The 12,319-nt window shown below is 43.4% G+C and overlaps 1 protein-coding gene across 1 annotated transcript; it reads right to left on the bottom strand.

The window, feature by feature from the left end:
* Window positions 1-12,319, bottom strand: LOC131962120 (clavesin-1-like). Its single transcript, XM_059327087.1, has 8 exons — window positions 11,961-12,319; window positions 7,855-8,406; window positions 6,628-6,798; window positions 5,495-5,613; window positions 4,329-4,503; window positions 3,758-3,868; window positions 2,818-3,050; window positions 1-1,912 (listed from the first exon to the last, which is right to left on the bottom strand). The coding sequence occupies exons 2-8, from the start codon at window positions 7,951-7,953 to the stop codon at window positions 1,834-1,836; spliced, it is 987 nt and encodes a 328-aa protein (XP_059183070.1). The 5' UTR covers window positions 7,954-8,406; window positions 11,961-12,319; the 3' UTR covers window positions 1-1,833.

The raw sequence follows: 12,319 nt of genomic DNA on the forward strand, positions 1-12,319 counted from the left end.
TCATAATACTTATAACAATAATATACAATCTTCATAATAATAAGTTAGATTCAATAAAAACAATCTTTCCCTTCTCTGCAGTCGAGGTTAAAGGTGATATTTTGGCATCCTGTCGTGTCTTCACAGCTCTTTTATCCAGACAGAAACGTTTCACTCTGGTAGAAACGTTTTCATGCACGTGAGCCGCTTTTAATATCTGCCGGCTGGTGGCGACGTGTGCGGTGCTTTTATTTTGAAATGCTTGTGCAAAGTAGATTTTTGTTGTTGTTTCTTGAGGAGGAAAGGTGGCGTTATTCTACCAGAGTGAAGCTTCTTTTCCTTTTGATTACAGATGTGGACGTGTTTCCTTTCAGATTATCAGGACATAAAAGTTTTTAGTTCACATGTTGAGGAGAAATAATCCAGCAGGTATAAAGAACGAAGAGGAGTGACGGAGGAAACCAGCAACACTGGAGATAAAAAAACATTTCAAGAGTTTCACCAACAAGGATTATCTTTAATCAGGGATTAAATCATGATTTGTGTTTTAATTCTGTCGCACCACAAATTTAAGCCGAGCGAGCGTTTTCACTTCTAAAACCCAGAAAACGACACAAATGTTTTATTCTACAATGTCAGAAAACTGAGAAAATGTTTGTGAAAAAAGGGGGAAAGTGTTCAAGGAGAGGAGACAAGGAGAGGAGATAAGGAGAGGACACAAGGAGAGGAGATAAAGAGAGGAGACAAGGAGAGGAGATAAGGAGAGGAAGTAGGGAGAGGAGATAAGGAGATGAGACTAAGAAAGATGAAGAGAGGAGACAAGGAAAGGAAGTAGAGAGAGGAGATGAAGAGAAGTTGTAAGGAGAGGAGACAAGGAGAGGAGATGAAGAGAGGAGACAAGGAAAGGAGGTAAGGAGAGGAGATGAAGAGAGGAGACAAGGAGAGGAAGTAGGGAGAGGAGACGAGGAGAAGAGATAAAGAGAAGTTGTAAGGAGAGGAGATGAAGAGAGGAGACAGGGAAAGGAAGTAAGGAGGGGAGACAAGAAAAGGTGACAGGGAAAGGAAGTAAGGAAAGGAGACAAGGAGAGGAGATGAAGAGAGGAGACAAGGGGAGGAGACAAGGAGAGGAGACAGGGAAAGGAAGTAAGGAGAGGAAACAAGAAAAGGAGACAGGGAAAGGAAGTAAGGAGAGGAGACAAGGAGAGGAGATGAAGAGAGGAGACAAGGAGAGGAAGTGTTGTTTTGTCCACAGCTGGTTTACATCATAAATAAATAAATAAATAATAAATAAATCAGTTTTTCATATTAAACCAGAGTTTGATCCATTAAAGTTTCTCCTTGTTGGTGTCAACCGCGACAAATGTTTCTCACTTATTATGATTGAAATCTGTTCTCTCTCATCCTTTCAGTGTGTGTGTGCGTGCGTGTGTGCGTGCGTGTGTGCGTGTGTGCGTGTGTGTGTGTGTGTGTGTGTGTGTGTGTGTGTGTGTGTGTGTGTGTGTGTGACTAACAAAACGTTGAGGAGAGATGCTGCTGGCTGGAGAGGACGAGGCTCCGCTGGGAGGCATCAGACGGCTCAGAGACAGGACAGACTGTGTGTGTGTGTGTGTGTGAGAGAGAGAGAGAGAGTGTGTGTGTGTGTGTGTGTGTGTCCTGTACAGGAAGTTGAGTCGCTGTCAGAGTTCAGGTCAACAGGACGAGTTCAAATCCACCAGCTAAATACGCAGCTGTGTCAAAGTGGGTGTTGTGGTTTGTTGTTGTCTGTACATGTGTGTTTAATAGATCTGTGTGTGTGTGTGTGTGAGACGGCTCTAGTGTGTGTGTGTGTGTGTGTGTGTGTGTGTGTGTGTGTGTTCAGTCCAGGGCGAGTAGTGGCGTGCTGGTCTCTCTGTCTGTTTGTCGGAGAGTTCCTGGTTCCACCGCCGACTGAGACCTGAAACACACAGACGTTCAGATCCTTCACTGCAGTAAAAGTCCTAATAAAATCAGGATCAGGACTCGTTTCCTTTCACAATAAAGCTGGGCTTAAACCAAAAGATGTCCCCGGTCCCAGAGTAAAAACTGAAAGTCTTTAGTAAATCTAGGAGTTTTACTGGAGTCATCTCCATGGTTCAGTTTCAGGTAGTAATCTGTTTCATATCAGTCTTTTCTAGTCTTGGGTTTGTCTCAGTGACATAACACAACATGGTTTTATTCATAATGATTTTGGTTATTATCAAGAATGTTTCCATGACTGTAGATGTAAAAATGATACAAAAAAGGACACAAAATTATCGAGATAGACACAAAATGACATAGATGTAAAAATGATCAAAAAAGATAAAAAATGACCAAAAATAGATGTAAAAATGATCAAAAAAAAGACACAAAATGACCAAAAATAGATGTTTAAACCTTTTAAAAATATGCAACTTAATAAATAAATAAATAAAAAGAAAGGACATTAATTTCTTCTAAAACATAGAAATTAATTAAAAAAAATGTATATATAATGAAAAGATAATAATAAAATGACCTCGAAATCTATATTTAATCTCCACATAAATTAATTTGCTTGCTTTGCTTTGCTTTGTCGCTGTTTTCAGATTTGTGACTTTTCCAGCCAGCAGATTTCTTTTATATCATTTTAAAGGAGAAAAATAAAGTTGTAAGTCTACATTTACTCATGAAAACATTAGAACAATGTGTGGTCAGTTAGAGAGAAAAACTAGGAAATGAAAGGAAATAAAATGGGACACAAGAATGAACTAAGAATACAATACACAATATAATACACAATATAATACACAATATAATATACAGTATATTATACACGGCCCAGTTGACCGTCCTCCTCACCTCTTCATCATGTCCTTGTCTCCTCCTCCTCCTCCTCCTCCACAGTTCTCCCTGACGTGCAGCGCGTCGTAGGTCAGCGTGTACTCCGTCTCGTCGTTGTAGTCGGGTCCCAGCAGCGTCCGAGCCCACATCCCCATATCGTACGGAGGAAGAGTCCCTCCAAACTCTGAGGGCAAACACTCAGGCTGCAGGAGCTGGTGGAGGGAGTTCAGGTTGTTCCCGTGGAGGAAGATCTGAGGAGGAGAGGAGGAGACAAGGAGAGGAGACAAGGGGAGAGGAGACAAGGAGGGGGTGAGGAGAGGAGGCAAGGAGAGGAGGTGAGGAGAGGAGGGGAGGAGAGGAGACGAGGAGGGGAGGAGAGGAGATAAAGGGAGGGGGCAAGGAGAGGAGATAGGGAGAGGAGACGAGGAGACGAGACAAGGAGAGGAGATAAAGGGAGGAGACAAGGAGAGGGGGTGAGGAGATGAGGGGAGGAGAGGGGAGGGGGCGAGGAGAGGAGACACGGAAAGGAGGCAAGGAGAGGAGGCAAGGAAAGGAGACAAGGGGAAGAGATAAAGAGAGGAGACAAGGAGAAGTTGTCAGGAGAGGAGATAAAGAGAGGAGACAAGGAGAGGAGATAAAGAGAGGACATAGGGAGAGGGGGCGAGGAGGGGAGACAGGGGAAGGACAGAAGAGTAGGAAAGGAAACAAGGAGAGGAAACAAGTGGAGGAGAGTAGACCACGGGTGGAAGAGCAGAGAGGAGGTTAAGGAGAGAAAGCGAGGAGAGGAGATAAAGTAAATGAGGAGAGGAGTGTTAATCAAAAGGAGAAGTGTGAAATATCAAAAGACAAAGTAAGAAGAAGAAGAGATGAAAAGAAAAGGTGTGTGTGTGTGTGTGTGTGTGTGTGTGTGTGTGTGTGTGTGTGTGTGTGTGTGTGTGTGTGTGTGTGTGTGTTTTACCCGTTTCCTGGTCTTGTCCTTGAGGAAAGGTTTGATGATGGTGTACATGGCGTGGATGTACCACGGCTGGTTCACAAAGTGGATTCCTCCAAACCGGGCCGGGAAACTGTCCTGAGGACACAGAGAGGAGACGAGGAGAGGAGACGAGGAGAGGACATGAGGAGACGAGGAGAGGACACAGAGAGGAGACGAGGAGAGGACATGAGGAGACGAGGAGAGGGCATGAGGAGACGAGGAGAGGACATGAGGAGACGACATGAGGAAACGAGGAGGGGACATGAGGAAACGAGGAGAGGGACATGAGGAGACGAGGAGAGGACATGAGGAGATGAGGAAAGGACATGAGGAGATGAGGAAAGGACATGAGGAGACGAGGAGAGGACATGAGGAGATGAGGAAAGGACATGAGGAGACGAGGAGAGGACATGAGGAGATGAGGAAAGGACATTAGGAGACAAGGAGAGGACATGAGGAGACGAGGAGAGGACATGAGGAGAGGAGACACAGGAAGAAGTATGAGCAGCAGTAGAGAGTAGGTCAGGTCTCCATGGTAACCAGGTGTGGCGTTTACCTGGAGGCCCTCGATGGCCAGTTTGAGGATGTTGGGCGTCAGTTTGGACGCCTGTTTGAAGGAGAAGTTGCTCCAGTCGATGATGAGAACAAAACCGTTGATCTGGAGCTCCGGGTTCTCAATCAGCACCTCCAGAGAGAGGAGGATCGCCCGCAGGATGTCTGTGAAGGAGTTCCTGAGGAGGAGCAGGAAGAAGGAGGAGGAGGGGGAGTAGAAGATGAGAGGAGGAGCATTGGGAGGAGGAGGAGGAAGAAGGAGGAGGAGGAAGGTGGAGGAGGAGGAAGAGGAGGGGGAGTAGAAGATGAGAGGAGGACCATTAGGAGGAGGAGGAAAGTGGAGGAGGAGGAAGAAGGAGGAGGAAGAAGGAGGAGGAGGGGGAGTAGAAGATGAGAGGAGGAGCATTAGGAGGAGGAAGAAAGTGGAGGAGGAGGAAGAAGGAGGAGGAGGAGGGGGAGTAGAAGATGAGAGGAGGAGCATTAGGAGGAGGAGGAGGAAAGTGGAGGAGGAGGAAGAAGGAGGAGGAGGAAGAGGAGGAGGAGGGGGAGGAAGGAGGAGGAGGAGGAAGAAGGAGGAGGAGGAAGGTGGAGGAGGAGGAAGGAGGAGGAGGAGGAAGGTGGAGGAGGAACAGGAGGAGGAGGAAAAGGGGGAGGAGGAGAAGGAGGGAGGAGGTGGAGAAGATGAGAGGAGGAGCATTAGGAGGAGGAGGAAAGTGGAGAAGGAGGAAGAAGGAGGAGGGGGAGGAGGAAGGTGGAGGAGGAGGAAGAGGAGGGGGAGTAGAAGATGAGAGGAGGAGCATTCGGAGGAGGAGGAAGAAGGAGGAGGAGGACGGTGGAGGAGGAGAAGGAGGGGGAGGAAGGTGGAGGAGGAACAGGAGGAGGAGGAGAAGGAGGGAGGAGGTGGAGAAGATGAGAGGAGGAGCATTAGGAGGAGGAGGAAAGTGGAGGAGGAACAGGAGGAGGAGGTGGAAGAGGAAAAGGAGGAGTGGGAGGTTATCATCAGTCCATCAATAGTTAAAGAGAGTGTGACGACGTTGTGACTTTTAACTACAACAACGATCCAACTGAACGACTCATCAGGCTCCTTGTTCTCACTCAATAGTGTGTGTGTGTGTGTGTGTGTGTGTGTGTGTGTGTGTGTGTGTGTGTGTGTGTGTGTGTGTGTGTTACCTGCTCTGGTCCCAGTTGGAGGCGAACAGAATCAGGATTTTCCGGCCGTGTTGGTCCGGATTCTCCAGCACGCCGGGGAAACCGTCCATCAGCGCCCGCTTGATCCCGGGGTCGTCCACCTGACAAACAAACAAACAAACAAACAAACAAATAAATAAATATTTACACTTTAGTGACTGAGAGAAAAGGAAACGAGGAGACAAGGAAGGACACAGGAGAGGAGATTAAAAAAAGGAAGGGGAAGGTAGCAAGTAGAGGAGGCAAGGAGTGAGAAGAAGGAAAAAAGGAGAGGAAACAGGTAGAGGAGACAAGGAGAGGAAAGAAAAGGAATGGAAACAAGGAGAGAGAAAACGGAAACAAGGAGAGAAAAGAAGGAAACAAGGAGAGGTAAGACAAGGAAACAAGGAGAGGAAAGAAAAGGAAAACAAGGAGAGGAAAGAAAGGGAAACAAGGAGAGGAATGAAGGAAACAAGGAGAGAAAAGAAGGAAACAAGGAGAGGCAAGAAAAGGAAACAAGGAGAGGAAAGAAGGAAACAGGGAAAGGAGACAAGGAGGGGAAAGAAAGGGAAACAAGGAGAGGAAACAAGGAAATGAAACAATAAGAGGAAACAAGGAAAGGAGACAAGGAGAGGAAAGAAAATGAAACAAGGAGAGGAAAGAAGGAAATAAAAGGACAGGAAAGAAAATGAAACAAGGAGAGGAAAGAAAAGGAAACAAGGAGAGGAGACAAGGAAAGGAAACAAGGAGAGGAGACAAAACAACAGGCAACAAGTGAAGGAAAGGAGACAAGGAAGGACACAGGAGAGGATATGAAAAAGGAAGGGAAGGAGACAAGGAGAGGAGACAAAGAAAGGAAAGAAAAGGAAATGAGAGCAGAGGAGATGAAATAGGAGGAGAAAATTAACTAGGAGAGGAAAGGAAGCAAGGAAGGAAACAGGAGAGGAGATGAAATGAAATGGAGGGGAAGGAGACAAGGAGAGGAACCTCAACAAGGACTGAGACCTCGTTTCTAGTTTTCTGTGATAATTAAAGTTTCCTTTGTAGCGATTTAAGTCAAACCGACGTCAGTGGAAACGACGTTTGACCACGTTTGCGCCTCCTTCTCCGGAGGGTGGAACCGAGAGCGTTCTAACCTTGAAGCTCTGGAACATGTCGAGGTTCTGCTGCCTGAACTGGAAGTACTGGGCCAGCAGCCTGAAGGTCTCCAGCTGGTCGAACTTCCTGGCTCTCAGGAAGCGCAGGATGAAGTCGTCGTCCGTCCGCAGGAAGCCGATGTCCGGACGCGTCACGATCATGTCCCGCACCTCGAGGAAAGACAAGACACAGAGCTGCTGTCAGGACATTTAGCTCCCTACAGGAGGTCACCACCAGGAGGCGCCACAGGAGGGAGGTCTAAAACTCATAAAAACAAGTAAATAAAACCTGTAAAATAATACGTTTATGGATAATAACTTTATATTATTAGTTCTCCAACATAAACGGGAGAAGAGGTCGATGGTTGGTAACACAAATTATGACATGTAGGTACAGGAGAGAGGGAGGAGGAGGAGGAGAGAGGAGGAGATAGGGAGGAGGAGAGAGGAGGAGCAGGAGAAGGAGACAGGGAGGAGGAGGAGGAGAGAGGGAGGAAGAGGAGAGAGGAGAAACAGAGGAGGGAGGAGGAGGAGAGAAAGAGGGAGGAGGAGAGAGGGAGGAAGAGGAGCAGGATTAGGAGGAGAGAGGAGGAGGTGGGGAGAGGGAGGAAGAGGAGCAGGAGGAGAGAGGGAGGAGGAGAGAGGGAAGAGGAGGAGGAAGAGAAAAAGAGGGAGGAGAGACAGGAGGGAGGAGGAGGAGGAGAGGGATGAGGAGGAGGAGGAGGAGGAGGAGGAGGAATTATTAGACTACCCTTGTTTTCTTCAGTTTCTTGTTCATTTTAATGCCTGGTACAGCTAAAGGTACATTTGTTTGGACAAATATAATGAAAACAACAAAAAAATAGCTGATAAGAGTTTAATTTAAGAGCTGATATCTGATATTTAGACATTTAACATGATTTTATTGATAATAACCAAAATCATTATCAAGAAAATCATGAAAATTGTCTAGATATCAGCTCTTAAATTAAACTCTTATCATCTTAAGAGAGATGTAGAACAGTGAAAGTTTAATATATAATATGTAATATATTTACATTATTGTGTCATTATTTGGGTTAATTGTCCAGTTTATCAGTTGTTCTGTGCTGTTATTGTTATAGATTAAATATAATATGAAATAATGATAAACAGGAAAAGTGTTGGGTTCCACTGATATACAGACTGTAGTTTTTATTTTTCATGATTATAATAATGAAATAATGTGATTTAAGCGGCTGTGTGTACCTGCTGGATGTCCTGGTGCAGCGTGTCGGGGTTCTCGTTGAGCTCGAGGCGAGCCTTCTCCGTCGTCTCGGAGCTCAGGCCGGCGTGGAGGTGCGTCATCGCGGCTCCTTCTCAACTCCTCAAGTTTTACTCCAGCGTGGTTTGTTTTTTACAATCTCGTGTGATTGATTTGGTCGTCTTTAACACAATCTTATTGTCTGTCTTTGATTTTTTTTTTTTTTTTTCACTGAAATGGTTTGGAGAGACAATCGTGGTCGTGTTTGTCGTTTTCCAGCCGATGAATCAACATTCGTCGCTGCCGTCTTCCTCTACATGTTAGAAAGCTGCCAGTTTTTGGTTTCCTTTGACGTCTTCGGCTCCACACTCACATGGTTTTTGTTTACTCTTGAGCTCCCTCCTCCGCCGGCTCTCTGTCATGGTTCAGGCGTTAGCAGTGGACGATCTGCGGCGGTGGCGGCATCGTGAAGGAGGCTCGATGGAGAGGAGGCTGGTGTTCTGCAGCGAGGTCAAAGGTCAGTTAAGGCAGCGGGGTGTGGTGAGGGCGTCTTCAGCCTGCAGGAGGGAGACACGGTTACACAGGACGCTCATTCAGTGAATCCTCTCCACAGGGGTTCCCCAGGGCTCAGTACTGGGGCCCCTGCTATTCCCTATCTACACCACCTCTCTGGGTCAGGTTATCCAGCTCACATGGCTTTTCCTATCCCTGCTATGCAGATGACACTCAGCTCTATCTGTCATTTCCTCCCTGCTAAACCTACAATACATCACAACATCAACATTGACTCCCTGTGTCTTGTAGGATTGTCACGATACTAAGATTTTCAACTCGATACCGAAACTCAGGAAAATATTCGATACTCGATACCATTTTTGATACCACAAGGATAAAAACAAAGACCCCAAAATTTAACAGAAATATTTTTAACAACAAGAAAAATGCAACATGTAAAAATGAACAGAACCACAGGTTAAATATTTATAATAAAAAGTTGTGCAAAAAGAAAACTGCAACTACGATAACAAGCTTCAGGTCTGAGGTAGTGCAAAAAATAAATAAATACAATAAACAATAACAATTAGAACAATATTTTGTATGCTGTGCAAAATATTAGGCAAGCTTGATAAGTCGACTTTTCTCTGCTTCATTCTGGGACTTCACGAGAGAAAATAACACTTTTCATCGATACTTTTGAAAATGAGTATTGTATCCGGATACAACGTTTTAGTATCGATACTTTTTTGATTATCGATACTTTTGACAACCCTAGCCTCTCCACAGGGGTTCCCCAGGGCTCAGTACTGGGGCCCCTGCTATTCCCTATCTACACCACCTCTCTGGGTCAGGTTATCCAGCTCACATGGCTTTTCCTATCGCTGCTATGCAGATGACACTCAGCTCTATCTGTCATTTCCTCCTGACGACCCCTCGGTCTCTGATGCCTCTCTGACATCACCACATCAATGAAGGCACATCACCTCCAGCTGAACCTTTCAAAACTGACCTGCTGCTCCTCCCTGCTAAACCTACAATACACCATGACATCAACATCAACATTGACTCCCTGTGTCTTGTAGGGTTGTCACGATACTAAAATTTTCAACTCGATAACGATACTAAGGAAAATATTCGATACTCGATACCATTTTCGATACCACAAGGATAAAAACAAAGACCCTAAAATTGTATAAAAAGAAACTGCAACTATGGCAACAGGCTTCAGATACTCGATACTTTTGAAAATGAGTATTGTATCTGGATACAACGTTTTAGTTTCGATACTTTTTTGAGTACCGATACTTTTGAGAACCCGAGTGTCTTGCCCCCACCAGGGTGGTGAGAAACTTAGGTGTGATGATTGATGACCAACTCACCTTTTCCAGTCATGTCGCCTCAGTTATCCGGTCATGCCGCTTTGCACTTTACAACATCAGAAAAATCAGACCTTACCTAACTCAACACGCCACTCAACTCTTGACACAAGCTGTCGTCATCGCAAAACTTGTTTACTGTAACGCCTCCTGACGGGCCGCCAGCCTGCACAGTAAAACTGCTTCAGATGATCCAGAATGTGAAGAGTGGCCCAAAAAATCGGCAGCACATATCAGGGATCGGTTAAGATTGATGTCAAAATAATTGGTATCGGCATCGGCATTAAAAACCTGTATCGGTCGACCACTAATCCAAACTCTTTGCATTTCTTGTTCCCCGTTGGTGGAACCACCACCAGTTCCTACCAGAGCAGGGGCGTCCCTCTACCTTTAAAAACCTCCTTTAGTAGACCCAGCTCTTCAGAGAGCATCTTCTTTCCGAGCACCACACCACAACTCTACTCCTTAAAGAATCCTCACTAGACCTCATTGCTGCATTAACGGCTCTTATTGCACTATATCTTGATTGTTCCCCTTTTTTCCTGTAAGTCTCTTTGGATAAAAGCATCTGTTAAAAGACTAAATGTAAATGTAATGTACAGACAAAAATTATATTTAAACACAAAATATTCATATCAGCTTAATAATAGCATGGGAATAATAAAGTTTTTTTTTTTTTTAAAGAAGCCTATTAATTATATTTGATTGTTAAAAATATAATGAAAATACCCAAAATAATACAGAAATTTGTATTAAAAATTCCTGGAAATAATCTCATGATTACTATAATTTTTTGCACAAATCTGTCTCGACCATAACTGATATTTAAAAAATAAAAACAATAAAACAATTAATTGTTAATCAACTAATAATTTCAGCTGTATTTGAAGTAATTTAATTTGTGATAAATAAATGTTATATATTATTACAATTAATAGTATTATATTGTTTAATTATTATTATTATTATTATTATTATAGATTTGATATAGACTTTTTTTGTCATTTTTTAATAATAGTGCAATTGTTGATAAACTGATTATTTCAGCTGTATTTGTAGTTGTTTAATTTGTAATAAATTAATATGTTATACATTATTATAATTATATTGTTTTATTATTATTATTATTATCAATAATAATAATAATAATAATTTAGATTTGATATTGACTTTTTAAATATTTTTTAAATAAAAGTTGATATTTGTCAATTGTTGATAAACTGGTCATTTCAGCTTTATTTTGAATCATTTAATTTGTAATAAATTAATGTTATACATCATTATAATTAATATAATTATTATATTGTATTATTGTTGTTTAATATCAATATTTTAGTATTTTTTTAATAATAGTACAATGGTTGATCAACTGATTATTTCATCTGTATTTTTAGTCATTGAATTTGTAATACATATATGTGTTATATTGTATATTATATATTGTTGTATTATAATTAAAATAAGAATTATATTTTATTATTATTACTATTAATTTTTTTTTTAAATATATTTAATAATAATCAGCTCATTACTGTATCATTATTTGGGTTAATTGTTCAGTTCATCAGTTGTTGTTAACTGCACTTATGCATTAAATATAATATAAAAAAATTATAAAACATGTGATTTAATCAGGAGTTAACACCGAGGGTCACTTCAGGGCTAGATTTAAATTTTTTATCCTCATGTATTTGCAGCTGTTGTTAATTGTGCTGTTGTTAAAGATCAATAAAGGTTATCTTTATCTCAGATGACCCCCCCACCACACACACACACACACACACACACACATACACACACACACACTCATCCCCATCTGCCTCCACATTAACTGTGTCAGATGTCCAATCTGTCCCCTGACTGAGACAGCATAATGAAAGACACAGAGACCCTTGAAGGTCCCACAGGGCTCAGTCTGATGTCCAGACCTGAGATGAAACACAATAAAAACCTCGGAGATGCGTCTATGTGTGTCTGTGTGTGTGTGTGTGTGTGTGTGTGTGTGTGTCTGTGTGTGTCTGTGTGTGTTGCTTTCAATGCACACAACGTTGAAGTGTTTAAATTGAACGCAAATGTATTTCCCATCGCTGTGAGAGGTAGAAGTCACCCTGGTGGGATGTAGGCAGTGTGTCACCAGATGTCCTCACAAGGAGGCAGGGACCTGCTCCATCCTGCAGGAGGCAGCTCCGGTGAACACACAGAATAAATAAATGTTAGAATAAAGAGAGAGGAGGGACCTGCTAGGTGTGCTGGTTGGATCCCGGCCGTCCTGGCTGGCCCGACGGCCCTCCGCTGCTGCTGCTGCTGATGCTGGGGGACGGTGGCGGTGGTGGCCATCGGTATCCCACGGACAAAAAAAAAAAAAAAAAAAAAACAGAGAGAGAGAGAGGGAGAGATATATTTGACCGTGCGAATTAAAAACGAAGCAGCCGGGATTAAAACGGGAATAAAAATGGTCCCTGAAGGCGTCGCAGGTTGGAGCCCGTCCTTGTGAGGCTGTGTGGGCTTTGTAACGTGTGAGGAGGACGAAGCGGAGCTCACAGAGATGCGTTTTCACTTTGTGCTCCGAGAAGACGTCAGGATGCTCCCAGAGCGT

The sequence above is a fragment of the Centropristis striata genome, chromosome 23, assembly GCF_030273125.1.
Source record: "Centropristis striata isolate RG_2023a ecotype Rhode Island chromosome 23, C.striata_1.0, whole genome shotgun sequence".
Lineage (NCBI taxonomy): Eukaryota > Metazoa > Chordata > Actinopteri > Perciformes > Serranidae > Centropristis > Centropristis striata.